This window comes from Podarcis erhardii (genome assembly GCF_964252035.2).
Source record: "Podarcis erhardii genome assembly, chromosome: 12".
Classification (NCBI taxonomy): Eukaryota; Metazoa; Chordata; class Lepidosauria; order Squamata; family Lacertidae; genus Podarcis; species Podarcis erhardii.
In genome coordinates, this window is record NC_138513.1 from 23,221,219 (window position 1) to 23,247,776 (window position 26,558).

The 26,558-nt window shown below is 41.1% G+C and overlaps 2 protein-coding genes across 5 annotated transcripts in view; one reads left to right on the forward strand and one right to left on the reverse strand.

Moving 5' to 3' along the window:
* LOC309353136 (putative acyl-CoA dehydrogenase 6) overlaps positions 1 to 13,370 on the forward strand; it is a 59,456-nt gene extending 46,086 nt beyond the window's left edge. The window contains exons 7-9 of the mRNA XM_081882282.1: positions 1,900 to 2,061; positions 2,634 to 2,784; positions 12,462 to 13,370. Coding sequence (XP_081738408.1) covers positions 1,900 to 2,061; positions 2,634 to 2,784; positions 12,462 to 12,552 — 404 coding nt within the window. The 3' untranslated portion in view covers positions 12,553 to 13,370. The remainder of the gene's footprint in view (positions 1 to 1,899; positions 2,062 to 2,633; positions 2,785 to 12,461) is intronic.
* Positions 989 to 26,464, reverse strand: BET1 (Bet1 golgi vesicular membrane trafficking protein). Of its 4 annotated transcripts, none has more exons than XR_014149903.1 (5): positions 26,250 to 26,464; positions 20,054 to 20,169; positions 18,996 to 19,052; positions 17,988 to 18,194; positions 989 to 1,670 (listed from the first exon to the last, which is right to left on the reverse strand). XR_014149903.1 is itself a non-coding variant. In XM_081834019.1 (4 exons), exons 1-4 carry the CDS (start codon positions 26,266 to 26,268, stop codon positions 18,039 to 18,041), a joined length of 348 nt encoding a protein of 115 aa, XP_081690145.1. In that variant the 5' UTR covers positions 26,269 to 26,463; the 3' UTR covers positions 17,669 to 18,038. The 4 variants fall into 4 exon arrangements, 1 of the variants encoding a protein (XP_081690145.1); XR_014149904.1 differs by lacking the exon at positions 989 to 1,670 and adding an exon at positions 14,018 to 14,173; XR_014149905.1 differs by lacking the exon at positions 989 to 1,670 and adding an exon at positions 14,018 to 15,895.
* Between the last annotated feature and the right edge of the window lie 94 nt (positions 26,465 to 26,558).

Below are 26,558 nucleotides of genomic sequence, written 5' to 3' on the forward strand. Positions count from 1 at the left end.
GTTGCAAGGGGGTTGGACTCCATGACCCTCGTGGTCCCTTCCAATTCTACGATTCTATGATTAACATGACAAAAATATACAAACCAATTAAAAGCATATATAATATCAGCCAGACATTTAAGTACAACGTCTGGATAGGTTTTCTGAGACAGAAGTTTCTTCAGCCACTGCGTAGACCAGCAGAGTGAAGGTGCCTGTTTGATGTCAGGAGGGACCCAGGGGACATGGCGCTGCCACATCATCCTGGACAAAGTGAAGCCTGAGTTTGCTAAGTGAGCTGTAAAATAGCAACAAAGCAACTTCAGCTTGAGAAGCTGAATATGTTTTCACATGAATGCTGGGAATAACTATTTTTGGCTACACATTTGTTGTGCGGAAGCAGCAGGGGGAATTGAAAATGGCAGGCAGTGTCAAATGTTCACAGAGGCACAGTAACACTTAAGAGTCATTTTCCTTCAGTGTTAGGCTGAGAACTCGTCTAGGACATGAAAACGTCTTAACAAAGGAAGGTTTCCAGTTGCTTTGCAACTAATGGATTCTTAAGCACTAACGCTGAAGATTAAGCTGAATTCTCTCCCTTCTCAACCCTTGAAAACAGTTTTGCCACTGTGATGGTTTATAAAGTGGTGTTTGCTGTGGCTCAGTGGGAATAGGATTTGGCTGAGATTCCTGGGGTGAATTCTTGGTGAACAAAGTACTGTAAGCTCTATTTCGTCGCAATCCAGAGTCCCACAGAAGCTCTAACACACATGCAAAGCTCCTCACAAGCTTCTCTTCTGTGTCAGAAAACACCTCACAAATGTCATCTTCTTGTGTGAAAGGTGGAGCGTTCTGCAAGACTGAAGTGTGAGGAGCAGTTACCATTCTCATTGAGTGATGGACCTATTCACTTTCTACTGGGGGGGGGGGAGAAGGGGGAATCTTAAGCCAGTAAGAGTCTTGGATATGGGCCTTGCCCCTTGCCATGAGATAAAACTTACAACCAAACCAGACTGCAACCACATTTTATTTGAGTATGAAATGTAACTCATGCAATGAAAGAAAAAGGGAGGTTTTTTTGGGTTGCGTGTGCATCTGTGTGTGTGAGGAGTGACAGTGAGAGAGAAAGAGAGGTGGGGAGAGAGGAAAAGAAAGGAGTAACAATGTTCAAATAGACACAGTATATCCTGATTCACTTTCCCCACACTAAGAGGGTTGCTTGAGAGAAAGTATTGGACTCTTCCCAGGTTGAGATTTCTCCTTAGAACTGTTAACAGGTGAACAAGCCTATACGCAGGTGTACATGGGATTCCCCCATCCCCTTGGGTCTCTCAGAGCTGCTAGCATGAGCCATGGGGTGTTAAGTGCCATTTCCAGGCAGTAAACACCATAGAGCAGAGCAGGACTTATTTTCAAGGAAACACGTGCTGTAAGTAAATTAATACCTTAGTGATCCATTCCAAGACATATGACATATAATTTCCTTTAAAGCTGTTTCCAAACATTAACATGTTTGGAGGTCGCAAGTTAATCTACCCTGAATTGGTGAATCAGGCTCTCTGTGAATGAACATTATTGTTTGTTGCTTGAGGACTTGCATGAGCGAACGGGTCGTCACAGGTGAAACTTTCATTTTTTCCCTCTCATCATCTCGCCCACAATGCTTTTCAGTGGTCCATTCACAGAAACACCTGTGAAGAAGAGCAATGGAACGATGCGCATGGGTGTGTGAACTAAGTCAGAACGAAGCCATCATTGTTTAACCACAGGCTCTAGGGCCACACACACACACACACGACCATATTTACCCTTGTCATTAGGGCCACTTCTCCGGTAAAATACAAAGGGTTAGGGTTCATAACCTTTGCGGAAAAGTCATTCATTAAACTCACTTCCTCTTTCATTCTCCAATTCCTATAGTTTTGATGCCACTGGAAAATGCGATACAAGAGACGGTTGATTATACTCGCCAGCGTAAGGCATTCAACCAGCCAATACTTCATAACCAAACAGTGCACTTTCGTCTGGCAGAATTAGCGACGGAGGTGGAACTCCTTCGATCTTTACTCTATCGGGCTATTGGTAAGTGGATTGAAGTTTTGCTTCAGATATCTGCTTGACCGGGGAGATTCCCACCCTCAACTTTCCAGAGCAGATTTTGAGGGTCCTCGGGAGACTGCAGGCTGGAGGAGAAGGTGAAGTCCTGTTGTGCAAGCCGGAGTCTGTTACATTCATGCACAGACAGTATTGGGGGGAAACCCCCACACTATTTTGTTAGGATTTATCTGCTAGTTGGATCAGATCAAAGGCCCAGCTCATGCAACATCCAGCCAGATGCCTCTGGGAAGCCCACAAGCAGGACATGAGCTCAGTACCACTCTCCCCACCTGTGAATCCCATCTTTGACTCTGGAAGTAATGCATAGCCATTATGGCTAGCAGCCATCAATAGCCTTATCATCCATGGAGACACATTAAGCCACCATCTTGCTGAAGCTAAGCAGGTCTTGCTGTGGTCTTTGCTTGGATCGAACTGCAAGTATGCCACCTTGGGTTCCATGATGGAAGAAAGACATATAAACTATAAAACCTAACAAACAAAATATCCATATAGGTATTCTTAAAATGCATTCTTTATGTCTTTTTCTATTATAGCTCTGTATATCTGTGGCAATGATGTGACCAAATTTGCATCCATGGCTAAATTAAAGGCAGGGCGGCTGGCTCGGGAGTTAACAGATAGTTGTCTCCAGTTCTGGGGAGGAATGGGGTTCACTAATGAGGTGCTGGTGAGCAGACTGTACAGGTGAGTGAATACTCTGTGATCAATATATAGATAGAAGAAATAACTTTTGATTTAAATGTTTTGTTTCTTAGGATGCATACCACTGGTAATTTTTTTAATTGCTAAATGAGGTTTAATGGTTTGCGGCAAGGTGTTGTATGCTTGGAGTTAATATAAATATGGGGAAGGTATCTTTATTACATTATTACATCCATGTGTCCAACATATTTCTTCACAACCCTGTTTTAACCAGTACATCACAATTTGATATTTTAAGCTCAATTGATGCAATTCAGAAAAGTGTATACACACACACACGAGACTCCTGCTAAATAGGCAAGCCACTGTTTAGTTCAAATGTTTATTATTACAGTCAATGGCCAGCATTAAGAAACCAGGGTAAGGAGTACATAGAACATATTATCCATATGTATGTAAGAAGGGGGGAAATGAAATAAAACAAAGTAATAAAAGTAGCATAAAATGAATTAAAATGGTCATCAGCATTAAAAAAAAATTAACAACAGGAGACTTCCGGTCGGCGCCAGCGATTAATGGCGGACTTGTCCCGGAGCTCCGGGAGAAGTCTGCTCTGCGGGTTCGGGTCCTGCCGCTACGGCGAAGCGGGGACCCTTAAAAATTACAGGTGGAGAAGCCTGTAAGCAAGGAGGCTCGGCGGGCACCATCACGACCCCTCCGAACTGCGAAAGAGCCTTTTTAAAGGCTACGGAGTGGTGTCGGGGGGAGCGCGGTGCTGAGAGCCGTCACCCAGCCTGTAGAGCGAAGCCGCGTCGCCATTATCGGAGAGCGCTGATTTCTTCCTGCAAATTGACTCCGAAAGCATCTACTCGTGAGTAGGATCAAAAGTTTAAATTGGATTTTAAAGAGTAAAGATTTAAAGACTTGAATTGGATCGTAAAGATTAAAAGACTGGCCACCACGGGAAAGGTACAAAAGGGAAGTCTGCCTTACAGCATTGTAGAGACAAGAGAGCAAAGAGATTTTTAATCTGAAACCTTTGAGGATTATATTTGAATAACAAATCCATTGCCTAAAAGCAAAATACCCCCCCACTTAGCGGGCAGGAGCGGTGGGGGAGAACTGTCATTGAAACTATTTGACCTGCATGAAAGGGAAGAATAGAATTTTATCCACTGCCTTTGTTATCCTGGGAGCGGACTGCTCTTTAAAAGGGAAATTTTGAACTGTTAAGGAAGTGAGCCTGGAAAGTAACTGGAAAAGATACATTGTTGAGGACTCTACCTGGACTGTTACATATGGAAACTATTTAAAAAAAAAAAAAGTGCTGGAACTGGGGATTTTTTCTCTGGTAAAAGAGATGGAGGGGGAACTTTGAAACATTATATTAGTTGCAAGAGCTGTGTACTGTAAATCTAAGTTGTGAGTTCCCCCCCTAGAGGAGACTTTGTTGCATTGTGAGAAACAACTAAGCAACTAGAAGCTGAGCCACTGGAAATTTACTAGCAAAAACAATTCTAGGAGTGTGGGACTGACCTTGGCCTGGCTGATAGTGGCATGGCAGATGGAAAAGGAAAAATAGACCAGGCTCAGGAGAAAAACCTCAGATCCGGCAAAACATACAGTACTACACAGTCAAGAAGGGCCTCAGTTGTAGGAGCAGCTGCAGCCTCGCAAACAAAACCTAAAGCTATGTCCACAGAAGACGCTTTGACAAAAGTTCTTGGAAAAATAAACGAATCTTTGGAATTTTTAACAAAACAAGGGACTGACACAAGTAAACAAGTAGCTGAGATCGCAAAAAAGCTGGACTTGAATACCTCCAGCTTAAAAGAATTGGGAACTCAAGTTTCTGCCAATGCTCAAAATATTGGAAAGCTTCTGGAGGAATCAGCTACTACACGAAAAATTGCTGAGGAGGCAAGAGAGATTGCAACTGAAACACAGGGAAAAATACCACCGGTTGTAAAGAAACTGGCGGACCATGATTTATCCTTTGCGATGATAGACCTTCAAAGGAGGGATCGTAACCTAAGATTAAGATTTGTCCCAGAAAGTGAACAGGACAATTTGGCGGACTTTATTACAAAAGAATTCTTTGATTATTGGCAAGAAGGCCTGCAGGGGGAGCAGCTCAAGATTACGAGTGCATTCAGACTTGGAATAAGACAAAAAAAGAATAAACCAAGAGATTGTTTGATTACTTTGGGATCAAAGGAAGAAAGAGATAAAATTTTAAACTTGCATTATCAAAATACATTGCAAATTGAAGATTCTTATGTGGAGATTTTTAAAGATATCCCAAAGGCCATTTTGGATGCAAGAGAGGACTACAAAGAACTGGTTGTACTACTGAAAAAAAGCAGAAACTTTTTCAGGTGGGAATTCCCCCAAGGCTTATCTTTTAAGTACAGAGGAAAGAAGGTCAGAATAAAGACTCCGAGTGATAAAGATAAATTCCTGAGAGACTACGGAGAAGACCTAGTGAAGGAAGCAGAGCTTGGAGAAGAGCCAGTAACATCAGGAAAAGGACTACTGGACGTGGCAAACTTATCGTTTGGACTACAGCCACCAACAGATGAAGAGCAAAAATTGGGAGCAGTAGGAGGAGTAAGTAAATAATCTCATCATGGCTTTGCGATTACTGAGTTGGAACTGCAATGGCTTGAACATTCCTCGGAAGAGGAAGAACGTTTTTCATATTTTACAGAAACAACAATTGGACTTGATTTGCTTGCAAGAGACACATGTGACAAGAGTACATAGAAAACTACTCATCAATAAAAAATTAGGACATGAATTTATCTCATCAGACAGAGTGAAAAAAAGAGGAGTGGTTATATATGCAAAGGATAGATTGATGCCGAAACAAATATTTAAAGATGAACAAGGAAGATATCTCGCAATCGAAATTCAGTTACAAGGTCAGAAATTTCTGATTGTAGGAATTTATGCACCAAATGAAGGCAAATCTGAATTTTTCAAAAAGCTACATGAGATTTTGTTGGATTACATGGACTTAAATATAATTTTGATGGGAGATATGAATGGAGTTGTATCCACAAACATGGACAAAGCGCAAAGACAGGTAATTTCTAAAGACGGAAGGCTACCAAAAACATTCTTTGAAATGACTGACAATATGGACTTAGTTGATATTTGGAGATTAAAAAATCCCCTTGAAAGAGAAGGAACCTTTTTCTCTGAAGCTAAAATGACCTGGACTAGAATTGACCAAATATGGGTTACTAGAGGACTGGCATCGAAGATAAAAAAAGTAGAAATCTGCCCAAAGACTTGCTCCGACCATAATGCCATGAAGATGGAAACGAATCAAACAACAGCTGGCACATTTAGATGAAGAATGAATGACTCTTTATTTAGAGATAAAGAATTTTGCAAAAAGGCCCAAAAAACACTAAGAGACTACTTTGAAATCAATATGAGGACAAATGTGGAAAAAAGAATAATCTGGGATGCAAGCAAAGCGGTTATGAGAGGTTTCTTGATACAACAAAATGCAATAAAGAAGAAAAGCCAAAATGAGAAAAAGGATAAGATTTTAGAAAAGATCAAAGAAGGAGAAAAGAAATTGAGATCAAAACCAAAGTCTCAGGAGATCTTGCGAGAAATTAAATTATATCAAATTCAATATATGGAATTAATGAATCAAGAAATAGAATGGAAAATTAAACAAATGAGACAGAAAACGTTTGAATCTGCCGATAAATGTGGGAAATTCTTGGCTTGGCAATTGAAGAAGAGACAAAAATTAAATACGGTGACAAATTTAGAAGTGGACGGAAAGAACATTAACAATCCAAGTGAAATTAGAAGCTGCTTCCAGAGATATTTTAAACAACTATATGCACAAGGGCCAGAAAAAGAGACTGATATAGAACAATTCTTGAAGAAAAACGGGATGAAGGAAATCTCATGTCAAGACAAAATACTTCTGAATCAGAAAATAGCCGAACAAGAGATAGAAGATGCCATTCAAAATATGAAAATAGGCAAATCTCCGGGACCTGATGGACTGACTTCCAGATATTATAAGACTTTAAAAGAATGGTTAATACAACCATTGAAGGAAGTCTGCAATGAAATTCTTGAGGGGAAAGAAGCACCTGATACGTGGAAAGAGGCTTATATCACGCTTATACCGAAGACAGAGACTGAAAAGACCCAATTGAAGAACTACCGCCCAATATCTTTACTAAATGTGGATTACAAAATTTTTGCTGACATTCTAGCTAAAAGATTGAAAAAAGTTTTGATGGGGGAGATTCATAGGGATCAATCGGGCTTTCTCCCGAAAAGACATTTATCAGATAATGTAAGGAACATAATAGACATTTTGGAAATGCTAGAAGTGAATATAAATACAAAAGCTGTTCTGATATTTGTGGACGCGGAGAAAGCCTTCGACAATATTTCTTGGGCATTTATGAAGAAGAATCTCCATGGGATGGGGGTAGGCCAAGGTTTTGAAAACGGTATAGGCGCTATTTATTCTGAACAAAGAGCAAAGCTAATTGTAAATAATGTCATTACAGAAGAACTTAAGATAGAAAAAGGGACACGTCAGGGGTGCCCAATTTCCCCACTGTTGTTTATTTCGGTCCTGGAGGTTTTGCTGAATATGATAAGAAAAGACCAGCTGGTTAAAGGGGTTCAGGTCGGAGCGAGACAATATAAACTGAGAGCTTTTGCAGATGATTTGGTACTTACATTGCAAGAGCCGGAATCTAGTACGAAAAGGGTTTTAGAATTAATTCAAGAGTTTGGCCAAGTGGCAGGATTTAAATTAAATAAATTAAAAACTAAGGTATTAGAGAAAAATCTAACAGCAAGAGAGAAGGAAAAGTTTCAGGAGGAAACAGGTCTAACTGTGGTTAAGAGCGTAAAGTATCTGGGGATTAATATGACAGCTAAAAATGTGAACTTGTTTAAAGATAACTATGAGAAATGTTGGAACCAAGTGAAAAAAGATCTAGAAATTTGGGCTAACTTGAAACTTTCTTTGTCTGGCCGAATAGCAGCAATTAAGATGAATGTATTGCCTAGAATGTTATTTTTGTTTCAAACATTGCAAATTGTTGATAAGATGGAGTGTTTTAAGGGATGGCAGCGAGACATTTCAAAATTTATCTGGCAGGGCAAAAAGCCCAGAATAAAATTTAAGATTCTAACTGATGCAAAGGAAAGGGGGGGATTTGCCCTGCCAGATTTGAAACTTTATTATGAATCAGCAGCTTTCTGCTGGTTGAAGGATTGGCTGCTTCTTAAAAACACAGACATTCTAGATTTGGAAGGTTTTAACAATTTTTTTGGGTGGCATGCATATTTGTGGTATGACAAAGTGAAGATTCATAAAGGTTTTAAAAGTCATATTGTCAGAAAAGCATTGTATAATGTGTGGATTAGATATAAAGACCTACTGGAGAACAAAACTCCAAGGTGGCTTTCACCAATGGAGGCAAAAGCTGTGAAAAGACTCAATATGGAGTCCATATGGCCGAGGTATTGGGAAATTTTAGAACAGGAGGGTAGTAATTTTAAATTGAAGAGTTTTGAGAAACTAAAGGATAAAGTCAGAGATTGGCTTCACTATTATCAAATAATGGAGGTTTACAAGATGGACAAGAAAATTGGTTTCCAGGTGGAGAAATCTAAACTGGAAACAGAATTGTTAGAATCCAATACTAAAAACTTATCAAAAATGTATAACTTGCTGCTGAAATGGAATACGGAGGATGAAACTGTTAAACCAGCTATGATCAAGTGGGCACAAGATATTGGTCATAATATTATGTTCGCTGACTGGGAAAGGTTGTGGACCACCGGCATGAAATTCACGGCATGTAATGCCTTGAGAGAAAATATTATGAAAATGATATATAGGTGGTACATGACCCCAGTGAAGCTTGCAAAAATTAACCACTTGTCAGATAACAAATGTTGGAAATGTAAAGAGAATGAAGGTACATTTTTTCACCTTTGGTGGACATGCCCAAGGATTAAGGCTTTCTGGGAAATGATATATAATGAAATGAAAAAGATGTTTAAATACACTTTCCTGAAGAAACCAGAGGCCTTTCTCCTGGGTATGGTAAGCCATGTGGTGTTAAAAAAGGATAGAACTTTGTTTTTGTATGCCACAACAGCAGCAAGGATCCTTATTGCAAAGTATTGGAAGACATCAGATCTACCCACTCTGGAAGAATGGCAGATGAAGATGACAGACTACATGGGACTCGCAGAGATGACGGGCAGAATCCGAGACCAGGAGAAAGAGACAGTGGAAGAAGATTGGAAGAAATTTAAGGACTATCTTAATAAATATTACAAGATTAAAGAATGTTAGATTGACATGGATTTAAAAATATTGGTTTTCAGAGATATTAAAGTAAGAAAAGAAATGGAATTAGTAAAAAAAATAAATTTGGGAAATAAGGGAAGGGATTTGCTGATGGAATAATGAAATTAGAATACAAAACGGTGAGGTATGAGGAAGTCGGGGAAATAAGGTTGAGAAAATAAGTTTTGAAATTATACTTGTTATTTTTTGTTTGTGTTTGTTTTTATTGTAGTTGTTTTGCATTTGTATGTCTTTATTGGAAAATTTAATAAATATTATTTAAAAAAAAAAAAAATTAACAACAGTTCCTGGTGTGTGTTGCTTTCTGCAACACAGTACTTTGCCACCCTAAGAGTGATTGATGCATTTTGGTCTGAGAGAAGGAGGACCTAAAAATGCATCTGATTGACCTGGCAGATAAGAGGGGTTCAGTGAAGTTTCAGCAGATCTCCATAAACAGAGCAGTGTGGGAGGACATGGGTTGCCAACTCAACCTCTCCAGAAGCACATGGGCACTTGCAGTCTTGGTAGCTTGCCTCCAGCATTGCTGAGGGAATAGCATTTAGGCATGCCAGAACAAAAGCTCCGCAATGCTTTTTGACCTAGAGTATAGAGAGTTGGCTTATTGAGTGGCTGGAGTGCTCTGTCAGTCAGTGTGGTTGGAGGTTGAACCTAAATTGCGCTGCCATTCAACATCTTACAGTAGGCCGTTTGAGAGCCACTCCAGCCTTTTCATGTCCCAGAGGGATGAGGGAGCCCAGGGATAATCCATATAGCTGGCATTTGTGGGTTGGCTTAACCCATATAGACGGAAAGCCATCCTGAAGGGTGAGTGGGATGGAATGTGAGCTTCAGGCAGAGTTGAAAATGGCAAGGCAAGCCCCGGCTATGGCCTTCTGAAGGCTGACCTCAACACAAGGCAGCATTTGGCATGCAATGGGGTATTTCATAGAATCATAGAGTTGGAAGAGACCACAAGGGCCATCGAGTCCAACCCCCTGCCAAGCAGGAAACACCATCAGAGCACTCCTGACATATGGTCGTCAAGCCTCTGCTTAAAGACCTCCAAAGAAGACTCCACCACACTCCTTGGCAGCAAATTCCACTGTCGAACAGCTCTTACTGTCAGGAAGTTCTTCCTAATGTTTAGGTGGAATCTTCTTTCTTGTAGTTTGGAACCATTGCTCCGTGTCCGCTTCTCTGGAGCAGCAGAAAACAACCTTTCTCCCTCCTCTATGTCACATCCTTTTATATATTTGAACATGGCTATCATATCACCCCTTAACCTCCTCTTCTCCAGGCTAAACATGCCCAGCTCCCTTAGCCGTTCTTCATAAGGCATCGTTTCCAGGCCTTTGACCATTTTGGTTGCCCTCCTCCTTCTATTTGAAGAATATCCCTCAGAAATTTAGAATGAATTGCTTCCAGACGTGTAAAACTAGAGTCGGGGCCATCATATAAGAGCTGGGTTAGTGATTTGGCCTGAAACAACCTCATTACATAAATTATTAACTCCTCTGGTATGGTTGTTTTTTTTTAAAAAAAATGGCAGAAGTATTCTTTTGGGCTGTCAGATCAGCCAATTTTGCTTGTGCCTTCCAGTCGCCATTGGCTTGAAAGACTTTCTGAAGGACTTTCTTTACCTGTTCTATCTTAAGTCCATTTATGAGCCAGCTGCAAAGCATCGGTCTTTCAGCAAAGATCATGACCTTTGTTTGCTGTTTAGTTTCAAATGCAAATTGTACTTTTGGGAATTGAAACTCTTCAGCCAAAAGCAATTTATAAAGTTCCAGTTGTATGTGCAAGTATCCGTCTTTGAATCCTGGCCAGGCTGAAGGGGCGGTAGCAGGAATGCTACAGACAGTCCCCTCCCTGACTTTCTATTCTTCCTTTCTGCAAGAATATTTGGTAAATTTCTTAGAAAAACTGTTCTTTGCTTTCCCAAATGAAAGTCAGAGATTGACTTCATTCCTCATCCACCCTTGCCCGCCCGCCCTCACCAGATATACAGCATTACGTAGTCATAGAATGAACTACATTTTATTTTTCTGGGGACATGGAAAGCTTTTCGATAAATGCTGCTACTTTTGCTCAGACTTTATGACTGTTGTCAATGACGTTGTCACAGTAGGGAAATTTCTCTCTCATAACTGAGCAGCATGTACCCTTAACCTCACTCCCTGGTGATGTTTCTGCTGCACAGCCTTTGGTAAGCGTCTGACGCATAGGTCAGTTTGCATTACTACAGCCATCATATCCCATAGCATCTGGCTGCTGCGTTTGGGCTGCAAGTTGCTTCATAGAGGAATACTTTAGTCAGGCACCATGCAAGTCCGTCAGCTGTCCTATTCTTGGATCAACCTTTCCAAATTGCTCTCGGCTATGGAAGCATTTTTCCCCTAGTGCTGTGGAAGAATTAATTTACAAAAAGTCTGCTTACCTCAATTGCCACGCTCTGGGATTTGTTTATCAACTTCCTTCTCTGTGTCACTCTTTTTACTTATACAAGAGTTTTCATGGAATATCTTGGCTATGTGATTGTACAAATGGACACATTGTTTGTGGGTATGTGTCACTTACCACAAGTGCACATTTTTTTAAAAGATTGTGTTTCTCATGCAAGTAGTTTAGAAATCCCACTTGCTTGGACAAATTAATTTGACCAGCTACTGTAGTTATTTCAACCCACATACTTCAACCCAGCAGTTCTTTCATATGGGAGGAGGCATGCATATTCAGTTGGTAAGTTTCCCCATTCACTTCAAAGACTGGGCGGCCACCATGGGCACAGAGGGTTAAATATTCAGAGCTTTCCCCTGAGGAACACAGGAACCTGCCATATACCAAGTCAGACTATAGGTCCATCCTGTTCAGTATTGTCTACACTGACGGGGCAAAGGCTCTCCAGGATTTCAGACAGGAAATTGCTAGCTCTACCTGGAGATACTCGGGGATCTTCTGCATGCAGAGCATACCACTGAGGCACAGTCCTTCCCCATGCTTGTAAGAAATTAAAGCAAGAGGAGGGATCTGCAAGAAAAAGTTGTGGAATGCTCTTGTCAAGCATTCCAGCCAGCCTTTCCCTAGAAAAATGAGGGCTGACTGTGTGTAGTTGCTTTTTGACTACATGATACTGAGGATCGGCTGAAGAGTTTCCATTTCCAAAGAGTCAATTTGCATTTTAAACTAAACAGTGACTTATTGGCTCATTAATTTAATTGGGCAGAAGGTAACTTCTTTCAGAACCTAACATTCTATGCAGTAATAAGAACACCTAACTGCAGTTGTGTTTAAAAGTTGCCAGATGGGACAATCTTCGTTTTGCCATTGTTATGTTTGCTTTGTTTTTCCTTCGCAGAGACTCTAGATTGCTCTCCATAGGAGCTGGTGCTGATGAGGTCATGCTTTCCATTATATGCAAGTACATGGGCATCTTACCAAAGAAGTAATTCCCAGGACTCCTGTTGATCTCTGTTTACATTTCAGTAAGCTGAATTGGGTAGATTCTGTGAGGAAAAAATATCCAAAAGATCTGTTCTAAGAGTTACTTACCTTGAATGTTCTTAACATTCATGTTGCTGGGATTGTGCCTTATATGGTAATAACATACCTAATCATTGCCAGAAACACATGCAACCTTATTTTACCTCAAATATTATATGGCATGACCTATACTCACTCTCTGGTTGGGCAGAGATGGACTATTTCTCTGGCTATTCTTACAAAGCTAAAACATTTTAAATATGTCACAAAAGCCAGAGCTTTGAGCAGTAGCTTCTGGTGAAAGATTGTTTTTTCTGGTCCTGCTTTTAATTGCTGTAGAAGTGCAATTGTTTCTTATTTGCTTTTAAATTCCATATAATAGAAGAACCTCATCATGTGTCAAGAAAAACTTCAAATACCAATAGAGTTTCTTAAATGTCTGTGTGAATCCTCTCTGCTCCAAGGGAGGCTTCCGGCAATTCCTCAATTGGAATAACAAAGTATTGATTGCACACCTTTGTGTGCACAGCACATATCTAGGCTGCTCCAGAGTAATTGTTTAGGTTTATTGTTAGCGTAGCTGTTTTCAGCAAGGAGACAATTAAAATGGGTAATTCACAGAACATGTTTCAAAGCAAACCCCCTAAAATTCCATCTGGTTGGCTAAATTAGTGTAATTTGTTAACACATCTGACAATCAAGAAGTGGTAATTGACTTTGCAATAAGTTGCAAACACTGGCTCGGTACTAAGCTGAATAAAAAATATTTTTAAATTTTGAAGAACTGGCTCGTACTATTTATTTTGTCTAAAGCAAAAACAAAGCCTTACCCATCTGGACAGTGCAAGAGTGAGGCATGCAGTTTACATTTATGACAGACAATTCAGATCCTGAAACAGTTCACAAATGATGGGCTTTCATAATAATAACTTTCACCCCTCACAATACGCATTGCACATTGCTATCTTAAAGCTTACCTGCTTTAAAAAGGACTTGTTTTGATCTCTTGCCCCTTTTGTGTCCATGTGACTGGCCTTCATCAGGCTAGACGGACGGGGGTAGTAGCCATGGTAGGAAATATCCCTTTGCCCCCCTCAGTTTGCTATTTAGTTGCCCTACTCTCAGCCTACTAAATCCTAAGTCTGGAGCTCCTGGGCAAAAGGGACTGAAGCAGCAACACACAGTTAGTCTGTCTCACCTGCTCGGCTTGTCAGAGTCGGAAGGACTGGCTAGAGAAGAGAAAAAAAGGGGCAAGAACCATAGTCACAATAGAACGAGTGCCCAGGTGCCCCAATATTCTAATGATCAAACAAACACTCAGTCAAGAAGTGGGAGGTCTCAGGACTTGCCTACCCAGCTCCAAGTCTTACCGTTGTGACAGCTCGATACCAAGAGTTTTAAATTCATGTTATTTTCTCTACCACAGAACTGTTTTTAAAAATATTTATTGAGTTTTATGATTGCAAAACAAGAACGATGCATCAATTCATTCATTCATTTAAAAAAACTAATGATGAAATAACAACGTTGGAAGAAAGAGTAAGATCAAATTTTCTGTTCTTATAAACTGTAGGTGAGGCAGCAGTTCTAGGATTTTAAAAAATATTTAACAAACAGTTCAACATGAGTGTCAAATTCTAGGTTTATGTATGTTTTTTCTTCCCCAGGTGGCTTTCTCCAACCCCAACCCCAGCCACCCACATTTTTTTTGAAGTGGGTTTTAAGCCAGCATCGTTTAATATTAAGCACTTGGGTGATTTTTAACATCTTCTAAGTGCCATACAGATATTAAAAAATGAGACCTTCTCTGCCCACAGGCTCACAATGTAACAGAGGGATGCAGAAGAAATGTAGATTGGTGAGGGGAAGAGGAAAAGAAGCATTGCAGCAGTTGCTTCTTCACAAGCTTCTGAATGGGATCTGAGTTGGTCTCCCTCTGACCATGATGTTCTACCCAGAAAGCTGTAGGCACTGTTGCCCCAAAGGCCTTTGGGCTGGTAAACTGTGCTCTCCCTTTCTTCTAGCTGTCGAGTTACCTGACTTAGATTGGGAAGCTTCAAATTCACACAGACACAAAGCTCACTAGGTAAACTTGGGCCAGTCACTAACCTACTTCAGCAGAGTCACTGTGGATATATGAATTTTGGATAGGATTCCCCCCACCATTTCTAAGAATTACAACAATGGAAGTGCTCTTTTCCGTAAATTGCAGCCATTTTTAAATTTTATAACAATATAACTCATGACACATTTCATTTGAGTATTTTTTTAAAAATACAAATATTGAAAGTTATCTGCAGAAAGGAGTTCTAAAGCACATGAATGCATCAATATATCCTTGCTCCTGCCAATACGGTGCCTTGCAGTGCTCTCTTCCACAGTGCTCACCATGAAGTTGTTACAGTAAGTGCCGCATGTTTTAACAACAAAAAAAGAGGTGCCAGTACTGCGTACCCTTGACTACCCTCTCATAAAAAGCCCTGGTGCCATGTATTTATAGAGCTGGTGGAATGGCAAATTTTCATGACCTGAGCCCTCTTCTCAACCCTTGTTAATGGGATCATGCAACCCATCTTATCAAAGATCAGATGCAGTACAACTGAGTTGGCCATCACAAGATCCCTCAGTGTATACACTCTACCATTTCTGCAATCTAGAGATTTATTTATTTTTTAAAAATCATCATTCACCTCTAGCGAATACAATTCCACAATCCATTGCTCCAGGTCATTCCATTTCCTAAAATAGTGGAACTGTGTTAAGATGAGACCCTCTTGACTTCCGCAAAAATGGCAGCCTGCCAAGGTGAAAGCCCCATATCTCCTAAAGAGCTCCCACAAATCTGGCTACCGTGAGACCATGTAATCTGCTGGGAAACTACTTCACTGCTGCAGCCTCACACTTGTCCTGCAGCTGTCCCAGGAAACTGGCTGACGAAGTAGGGAATTTCCATATTCAGGAAGTATTTTGTACTGAATTAATCAATTTGGCATTACTTCTCAGAAAGAATGTAGCCATCACAGCAGCTCCAAATATTTTTGTGCTCTGTTTCCCCCCCTGAAGCTTACAAATATGCTTGTACAATATTTCAACAACCTGGCTAAGTCATAACTTTTGATCAGATCTTCCTAGTCTAGTACACTGCTCTTCATACTCGTGGGTTGGGCCTAATCCAAGGTGGATTGCAACAGCAGCCCTGGCACCATGTAAATATACCTTAATAAGAAAATGGTTCTGATGTGCATCAAGTTAAAGGTGGGGCCCAGGTCTTAAAAGGCTGAAGACTACAGCATTAGAAAATAGTTTATTCTGCCAGAAAAAAGCAAATGAGGCTAGCAATTTATAATGCAGTCCTATGCATATCAACTCAGAAGTAAATCCAAAAAAGTTCAATGAGACTGGCACCCAGGAAAGTATAAGGAGCTTTTGCTGTTATATTAACCAGTAAGTCTATGTATCAAGGTTTAACTAATGAAAACATAAATAATGTAGCATTATTTTGATTTGCAACCATTTTGCCTAACCCAGAGAGGGACACAGAACTATAAGCCTATTGGAACCAACTGCAGGAACTGCTAATGCTGGCAAAGATTTGGATGGTCTCCTAGATCAGATTAGGCAGCTTTCAAAGAGGAGAGACATAGTAATAGGAGACATAAAACAACTGAATATCTGTTGCAAGTCGAACTCTGCCAAGAGCGCCTCACCCAATGGGCAGAGCTGCAGCAACAGCCTCCCGGCTGCAGCGTCACTGTCGCTTACTAGGAGGTAAGGCAGCTGAGTGCTGGATTGGCTGCACCAGTGCACCAAATGGTGCCATCCTCAACATTGCCTTACTCCTCCCAGTAAGCGGAAGCAGTGCTGCTGTGGCTCATCCCTCCAGGGGGAGCCACTCCTAAGCTCTGCTAAGACTGAAAGGTTTAAGAAATTCCCGTCTTGCTGACAATTTCATCTTTTAGTAGATGAAAGAAAAGGCAAGGAGAACCAGCTACCCTAGACCCAAGTCTCATCAATAAGGAAGAATTGGTTGAGGAGATGGAAGCAGTGGGAGCTTGGGAGAAGAGGCGATGCTATGTTGAGATTCATGATACAGATGAAAGAGAAAGCGGAATTAGCCAGATGTGCACTCTGGACTGGTTTCAACACGTGAAAAGAAATAAACATGAGTTGGCAGTGTGAGGCAATTAAAAAGGCAACTGTTGTTCCAAGTTGTCTTGAAGGATTGTATCCAGATTGCAAGAAGTAATGATACTACTTTGCTTTGGTCAGGCCTTATCTAGAGTACTGGGTCCAGTTCTGGGCACTGCCATTCACAAAGGATCCTGATGAACCAGAATGCGTTCCAAGGAAGGCAATGAAGGGGTGTGTGTGTGTAAGGGACTAGGAGCCCAGGTGCTAGGTGGAAAGTTAGGTTGAAGCTTACCCCGGAGAAGAGACAAGCAAGATATGTTACGATAGCTATTTTCAAATATCCGAAGAGTTGTCACAAAGATTATGGAGCAAATCTAGTCTCTGTTGGTCCAGAATTAAAACTAGTGGATTAGAACAACCCCAAAAAAAGAGGATTTAGACTAAGCAGGAAGAACTTCCTGGCGATACAAGCTGATTGACAATGGAACAGGCTACCTCAGAAGGTGGTAGCCTTTCCTTCATTGGAGGCTTTTAAGCAGGAGCAGGGTGCCAACCTATGAGGGATGCTGTAGAAGAGGATTACATTGGAAGGACCTCTCAGCTCCATGATTCAATGAACGGGACACAAGAACCATAGAGTTCCAGACACAGAAGCCCACTTTCACGCTCACTCTTTGTGGGTTGGACCATATTTTGTTGAAACCCTAACACCACAAAAAAGCACAGTCACAAGGCAGCTTAAGAAACTGAGAAAATTAGCAACTTCACACCTCGGCCATTCTTTTTAACAGTTCTGGTTAATGCAAATTCTAACTGCAGGAATGAACAAACTGCCGTGGACACAATCCAGCCAAAGTTAAGCACATGCTGACCTTTCCCATTGAAACCACGAGGCTTAACGGTACTTTGCCACGATCATGTACTTCATTAAAAAACAACAACAACTGAGTATAACTTTACAGCATCGTCAAATGCAATTCATTCATTTTATTGTTAGTGGTATTTGGAAAGTAGAACTGGTGCTTTTAGACATTTTTTAAAAAATCATTTTCATGTCATTCTTAATATATACACTTCACTCCACAATGTAACTTCTCTTTTTGGGGTGGGGGCTCTACAAAGTGTTCAGCCTTGAGCAGAATTCAATTTAAGAACCCTACAAAATAAGGGTTTTAAAAATAGAAGTAGTTCTGGCCTGATAATCATTGAGAAACCACACGCATTAATACTTAATGCAGTTTACAAAAAATAGTTGATTTTTCACAGATACCTTTCTAGGATCTTGACGTGGCGCAAATCATCTCGTATTGGAGAATATGCATCACCTCAATTTAATAATCCAGTAAATTACAAAAAAAACGAACAGTGAGAACAGCATCATGTAGCATAAGAGTTTTGTTTGGCTTCCTCTGGAGAGTGTTTTCAGTCTACCCATCGTGGCACCAAGAAATCCACTGGTTGTATCAAATTCATTGTCCTGTAGTAACAAAGTAGGAAATTAGTCTAATTTTAATTTGCAACACTGAACTTGCAAAGAATGGCACCTGAGAGTTGCTGTGAGAATTTGGGGGTGGGGGCAGAAAGACAACCATGCAAACTGTCTTGAGCTCCTTAGAGGAAAGGTGGAATATAAATGTGATAAATAAACAGCTTTGCCATGATCCAAAAGCAGCATGTGTGCAAAGGGACTTTTAGAGACTCTGCTTGCAAAGCCACTTTCCAAAGTCAAACTCCTTCCAATCATCTGTTTAAGGGGGAGAGGGAGTCTGACTCTAGCTCTTCCTCCCAAACATACGAGCAATTAATTTTTTACTTTTTTAGAAAGGGTTCCCCAAGCTCAGCTTCACCTATGAAATTGGAAAGGGAAGGGCACCAATTGACAACATGGTTCACCATGCAGGTGGGGAAAGTCAGATTCTGCATGTGTAGTTCTGACCAGAAAAGAGCGCTTTTTCTTTTTTAATTAAGAAAACTATGGCCAGGCACACCACAAAATTTATAGGCATATTTTGACGTTGATGCAAATTCTAGAGAGAAATCACAAAATAATTTAAGTAAACATGAAAATGTTTGAAGCATTGATACCTAGAATTTTTTTCCTGGAAATAAAAGCACATCTATTAATAGAATTCAAAATTACAGATTTATTAAAAAAAAATTAAAAAAATTAAAACCCAACACATTTCAGAAAAGAATGTGCAACTAAATTTATCAGTCAGAGAGTTAAACAAATTCTAAATTCATCTAAAGGAACTGAATACTTTAATCATATACATACCATTTCAGCTAGCATTTTATTTTGCTGTTTAACTTCTGATCCAATTTCAATGGAAAGCTATGAGGAAAAAGAAGATTGTGATCCCATACTGCTAACTGGATTACATCATGCAAAACTAAGTTTCTTTGGGAAACATCAAACGTAGCTAATATGCTTTCTGGAATCATCTTAAAGATCCAAGATACAGGCAACTCTAAAAATATTCTAAAAGATAATAGTAAATTCTAGTCTATGGTTTTCAGATACTGTATAAAACTTCTCTCAAACTAACAGCAACTAAAGCCGAGTATTGACATTTTGTAGTGTCATGTTACAAATCTTTTGTTCAAATTTCTTTATTTCTTGATATGAGATGCTTCAAGTTATTTAACATACCCCAGTTTTTGTTTTCATTCTACTTGAGTATTTTAAACCACCTCCATATTTATGCTATAAGAGATGTGCTATAGTGCAGCCTTGTACAGCCTGGTTCCCTGATGGGTGTGGTAGTCCAACAACATATGGAGGGCACCAGGTTGGGGAAACCTGCAGTAGAGCACAGTTACCTTCCCTTCGGTGTACAATGCCCAATCAAATTAGATTTACTGTACTTTATCTGCAGCACCCTTGCTCTCACATGACACACTGTGGTTCAAATAACATAGGCTGATGGGGGTGAGAATTGTCTTGCTTTGACACAGCCCATTTAGCTATGTTTATTCCATTGGAACAGGAATAATTTAGCCTGGTGGTTTACTGGTAGGCCGGTTAACTGACCTTGCTGACTTATAAGTCCTTTGGGAGTGCAACCCTTAGTCACGGTGTGCCAAATAAGCAGAGCTTCTGCTTTCCCAACCTGTAACTAATATCTTGATTAGCCAGAAAGGTCAGCAGGAGCTCAAATCCAATTAGACGGAAAATTTGTTCCACGAATGAGTCCACTAGGCCTTCTGATGGGCAATATTTTGCCCAAATTCAATTAAGCTGTCTCAGTTTTTGCGACTATATTGCTATTACCCTGATTGAGTAAGCATTATGTACTGCCATCAATTTTAATGCTTCTGTAATAATATACTTACTGATTTTATGGTAGTGACTTTTGAACGCAAACTTTCCGTTAACTTCTCATTTTCTTCCTCAAATACACTGTACCCACTGTTGCTGTAGCCATAATTGCCGCCAGCAGCTGCTTCACCTGAGAAGGACATCAGTTTAGACCCCAGAAATAGAGCAAAAAACAAAACAAACAGGATTTCTAGAGGGGGAAGAGCAATTTCCTTTTAGTACACCTGTCTAAAGAGATTGAGGCAGGCTTTGGTATTACATGAGATGAAGACCCAAAGTGTATGAAGAAATGAGATGAAGGGAACACAAACAAATGTACCTATTCCACCAAATGTCTCCCCACAAAACTTTTTCACATACAATTCCAAACCAAAGGAACCATTGGATCCAGAAGTGTATATTTTCACATACAATTCCAAACCAAAGGAACCATTGGATCCAGAAGTGTATATCATTCAAAAATGACTGAACAGTCCAAAACCACCTCCCATTCCCACAGCTTTCATCCTGACAAACATCCAGGTCCATCACTGTTCTTTCTTTCACCTTCCAGAATGCTAATGCCTTGCTGGATCATCTCCTGTTGCACCATCTTGATTATACTTGAACAGAGACTCATATCTGAATGAATTCCTCATGTACATTCAAATGCTACCAGATGGCTCAGAAGATAATTTACTACACTACAACAATTAGTGGACAGCCATGGATACAGCCAGAGATACATGCAACAATATCCATTTTTACAGCACAGATTTTAAGTGTTTAAAAAAACCCCAAATCCATGCTGTAAATATTTCATACATGTACACACACACACACACACACACAAAGAGAGAGAGAGAGAGAGCAGTTGCTTCATGCTGTGTCACACAAATGCAAAAACAAGGCCATTAGTGGCATCTCTTGCTGGACTGCAACTCCCATCATTCTTGACCATTGGCCATGCTGGCTGAGTGCTGGGAACTGAAGCCCAACAATGTATTGTTGGCCCCAGGTTCCTCACCCCCAGCCTTCACGATTTAAGGAAGTACTGTTTGTAACTCTCTTCAGTGCCTGCAATATGGCATGGCAGAGCTGCTTAGAAACAAAATTGGAAGCTCTGCTGCATACATTCAAGTCTCCGAACATGCAAGTCATAGGAGTCACCAGACTAGAATGAGCAAGGAACTCCTTTTCAACACAATGAAAGTACAAGCTGCCCTAGTCAACACACAAGCTGTTATGTGCACATCTGAAAGAAAATCCATGGTGTAGCCAAATAAACTGAAAATACAACATGTACTGTTTAGAATAATTATTGGCAATTTTAACTGGCCTTAATTTATTTCCAGTTTTAATCAGTGCTTTAATCTGTAGTCCACCACTTTAAGGAGACTTTTGGAAGCGGACATTACCACAACTTTCAACAGACTGGTTAATGAGATTCTGTCTTTTCCGAAAACAGACACCACAAAAAGACAAAACTGTCAGGCAAAAAGATAGCAAGTACGTTTGACTTTTTTCCTGCATTAAAGAGCAATGACTGTGCAACAAAGACCACAAGTGATGTAACTGCAAGTGTTATATCACTCCATCTAATGTAAACATTGCAGAAGACTGCATTTTGTTGCCAACATTATCCTTAGCTCAAACGTTCCTTTTGGTTGATCTGCATTATTCTTCCCACATAAAAACAAACAAACAAATCAGTCAGAACAATAATTAAATACAAAATCCAATGTTTAGAATTGTAAAGTTTATAATTGCAAAGTTTATAAGCCTGTAAGCCTATCCCACTCTAAGTGGGAGTGCCAAAATTAATTACAGATGCTTTACACTCTGCCAGTTTACTGAAAACTTTATGGCCTGGAAGACTATTTGCCTCCCAATAACAAAAGTGAAATAACGAGTTTTGTTTTATTTGTGTGTGTGTATTAATTTTCCTGTGAGATTTCCATGCACAGAGTTTAGCTGGAATGATATTTACAAGTGGCTAGAACGAAAGATATCAGAGATACTCATTATGTAACTTGTAGACCAGCTCACTGACTTTTCTTAGGAAGCTGCATATCAAATAATTACTTTACTCAGTCAAAGTTCAGTTACGTATCACACCCTAGGGATGTCTTAACCCAGATGTTTTCTGTTTTATGACTGACGAAACATACAAACCACAGTCAGATTCTTCTAGAATCTCAGCTGTCACTTTCAGACAATGACTCAAAACTGCATCTCTCCCACAAGAATGTTTCTTGAATCCACCGATGACACTTCTATTACACACTTAGCAATTTCACAATTGCAATATTCAAACATCCACAAACCTGATCACCAGAAGCAAGTGTCCCTGCCCCACACTCCTACCACAAAGATCCCAAGAGAAAAGAACATGAAAGGAAAGAAAATATCCTCACACCTGAGTTCTGTGTGATTAAAAAGCAGCAATATCAGTGAGGTGCTACTAATTCCTCATAAGACAGTCTAGCAAACGGGAGAAAAACTACCCCCTCCTTTGTTCCTTGGAGAACTCATTGAGATTTGGAATGAGGTCATCAGTACACTGATGAAACTCAGCTCTACTTATCTTTCTCATCAGTCAGGTGAGGCGGTGGAAGTGCTGAATCAGTGCTTGGAAACTGTAATGGACTGGATGAGGGCTAATAAAGAGGTAAGATTCCTCAGTTTTCATCCATGGGTGGATCATTTGAGAATGGAGATGAGATTGAACCTGCTCTTGATGAGGCTGCACTCTTCACTTGGAGCAAGTTTGTAGCCTGGTGGTCCTGATAGACCTTGCACAGCCAGTGGAAGCTAGTTGCAACTGCTCCTGGACAGACAGCCTGGCCACAGTTATCCATGTCCTGATAACATGTTTATTAGACTACTGCAATATGCTGTATGGGGAGCTGCCTTTGAAGACTTGCCAGAAACTTCAATGGGTTACGCTGTTGGTAGTCTGAGACAGCCCAGAGGGATCTTATTTTGCCAGGTCTGCACAGACTGCCAGTCCATCTCTGGGCATACTTCAAAGTGCTGGTGATCACATCTGAAACAGATTGGGACCTGCGTAGCTTAAGGACCATCTTCTCCCATATGACTATTCTGGGAGCAGAAACCCTTCTCAGAGTTCTTCTACCTTCCTCCACCTAAATACAAGGGGTCTGGCTCAGTTAGGGGTCTACGCAGCTGTGATGCATGTGGAATGTTCTCTCAGAATCCCTAGCTTAGCATTACACTCAAACAAGGAACCATGCTAGTAAGCCAAGAAGACAGCTGTTTAACTTTGTGATGCCCAGATGTGGGAATGCTGGACTAGAACCTAAGAGCCCAGGGTTCAAATCCCCACTCAGTCATGAAGCTCACTCTGTGACCATGGGCCAGTCTTTGTCTCTTGAGCTCCTTAGAGGCAAGGTGGAATATAAAGAAAATAATAAATGAATAAGGGATGGGGAACCATTTTCATTGGCCTAAGGGCTGCAATGTGTTCTGGACAACCTTCTGACATCACACATCAGTGGTAGGCAGGATCAGAGGCAAAGGTGAGTGGAGCAACTAAGGTAAATTTTAACTTTGTACAGTAGACTGGTTTCCTCACACACACCACTATCTCCCCTCCCCTCCAGGCAAGCAAGAAGCATTATCAGAGTTCAAAGATACATTCCAACCAAGTCAAAACACTTAATGAAGGTGCAAAGTAGGGATGGTGAGGGATGTGGTTAACAAGGAGGTGTAACCTGGAGAGACAGGCCTAGAGAGCTGCAACTGGGCCCTGAGCCACAGGTTCCCCACACCTGAAACAAATTGTTTCTGCACTGCAAAGAGAATTTTTTTTGACAAATCAATCCAAATATGGAAGAAAGGTGTAAAGAGGAGACGAGAGTGAAGAAAACACCTAATCGTGCAGAATTTGTTATAACCAAATTACTGTGCAGGCAACTCTGCAAGTCCCTAATTATTCCACAGGGACTAAGAGTTTGCCGAATACCCTAGCTATCCATTAGTTTGCTGTTCAAATTAGGCGGGTTCACTGCCCATTACGTGACATTACCATTGTAACAGTAAATGGTATTTTCTGTCTTATCCATGAAAATTAGCATTCACCCACCAAAGAGCTGCTGACAAATGGAAAATATCACAAAGGTTCTCAGGTTAAAGAGTGGGAGTTTTTTTCACAGAACTCACTGCTAGGGAGAAAATTTCACAACACTCAGCGGGACAGGAGGAGACAAGAGAGGGAAGAAAACACCTCATTGTGCAGAATGCGTTATAACCAAATTACTGTGTGGGCAACTCTGTGTAAGTCCCTAATTATTCTACAGGGACTAAGAGTTTGCCGAATACCCTAGCTATCCATTAGTTTGCTGTTCAAATTAGGCGGGTTCACTGCCCATTACGTGACATTACCATTGTAACAGTAAATGGTATTTTCTGTCTTATCCATGAAAATTAGCATTCACCCACCAAAGAGCTGCTGACAAACGGAAAAATATCACAAAGGGTCACAGGTCAAAGAGTGGGAGTTTGTTTCACAGAACTCACTGCTAGGAAGAAAATTTCACAACACTCAGTGGGACATGATTAACCTGATGAAGACCAGGCTGCATGTGGAGCATCCATATGGGAAATGCTGCTGTTTTCATAGTACTGCTACTAGACCTGGAAACAATGAAACGGGTCTTATCCAGAGTCAGTCCATTGGTCCTTTTAGTTCAGTAAATTACAATACAGTGATTGGTCGTGGCCTTCCAGGGTTTCAGCCAGTGGTCTTTTCCAGTTCTACCTGGAGATCCCAGGGACTGAATCTGGGATTTTGTGTGCACATATAGAGTGAGCACCTCTCAAAAAACTTTATTGTTTCTGCACTGGAACTACTAGTTGAAAGGATTTCTGTGACAAAAGATTTGGACACTGCCAGTTCATATTGAAACCAGTGCCCAATATAAGAGAGAAAAGGAAGAGGAATGGCCAAGACAGACACTATTAACTCTGTGTCAAAAGAAGTGGGATGGCATCTCACCCCACTGGCTAGAAAGAGAACAGTTATATTGTTGGAAACAATCGCACCAACAAGTTTTGGGGAAAATAGCATTGGAAGATCAGTACAAAATATGGATTCACCCACCCAAAGATGTTGAATAAAACTCCTTGTTCAAAGACATCCTTCTCCATACTTACTTACTGATTACAAAGGAAAACTTCTCCTGTGGTCTATGTACTAATGCAATAAATGCTATTCTGCTCTACACAGCAAAAGCCTGTCTAATTTGGTATCCTGCTTCTCCTGGGAACCAGCGTGTAGTGATTAGTGTCAAACTAGGACACTCAAATTGCCAGTCAGCTGTGAAGCTCACTGGATGACCCTGGACCAGTCATGGACTCTCAGTCCAACCTACTTCTCAAGGTTGTTGTGAGGATAAAATGGAGGGTGGGTAGAACCATGTGCACCACCTTGTGCTCCTTGAAGTAAAGGTAGAATATATGTGTTATTACTCATATTACTAATAGCAACCAACCAGATGCCCGTGGGAAGTCCAGCAAATGGTATTCAGAGGCATGAAGCTTCTGATCCTGGTGTGGGAAAATATTTTTATTTAAATTTCACTAAGTAGGGACAGTTACTACCCAATCACAGAACGTTAGATTACTTATCACTACCAGTGAACTCGAATCTCGGTTCAAAAAGTGAAACTGAAGTACAAATTCTCCCATCACAGCTGTAATTCAACGAAAGCACAACATGAATCACAGGAAACAGGTGGCACCGTAGAGATCCACCACTCAAGTTATAAAGCTCCGGTGCCTAAGCAAAAAGACGCAGGGGGGTTCTGATAACAACTGCAGAGATGCTGAGCTTCCAGGCCCAACCCCCGACTGGAGCAGACAACACCAAGGAGTAAGTTACAACACGTCTCTTCTCGTCCAGGCTGCCCATTCCATGCACGCACAATTACTCGGGAGTAAGCCCTGCAAAGAGCAGGGGACACTTTACTGAGAAAGGTAACCTGTCACCCCCCCCCGCCAGGAGTTGATGGGACCCCCAACTCCCTCCTGCACCCCAAGCCCTTCCCCCAGAGGAAAACACTGCCCTCGCAGCAAAAGGAAGGGTTAGCCTGAGGACCCTTCTGGAGAAGGGGATGCTGGTCCCTAGCAACCAGCCGGGGCCCTAGCAACAGGCCTCTCTCCCCCAGAGGCCGCCTAGGCCCGACTCCCCACCTGCGCCCCACTTACCCAGCCCGGCCCTCCTCATCCTCGCTCTGCGTGGGGCGGGGGAGGAGACGCGGTGAAGCCTCGCTCCTGCGACCCGCGGGCCCCTCTCGAAGCCGGCCTTCTTCCGACACTCAGCCGGGGAAAAGTGGGGGAGCTTTACGAAACTCTTTCGCCAGACACAGATCACCCCACAAACGCCACGACAGCGCTTAAGTCCCGCAAAGCGTTCCGGGTAATGTAGTTCTGGTTGGGGGTTTTTTTTCCCGCAAGGTTCTCTGGGTAGCGTAGTCCCCGTGAGCGAATGGGAAGAGGCAAAGAGGAAAGGCGGCA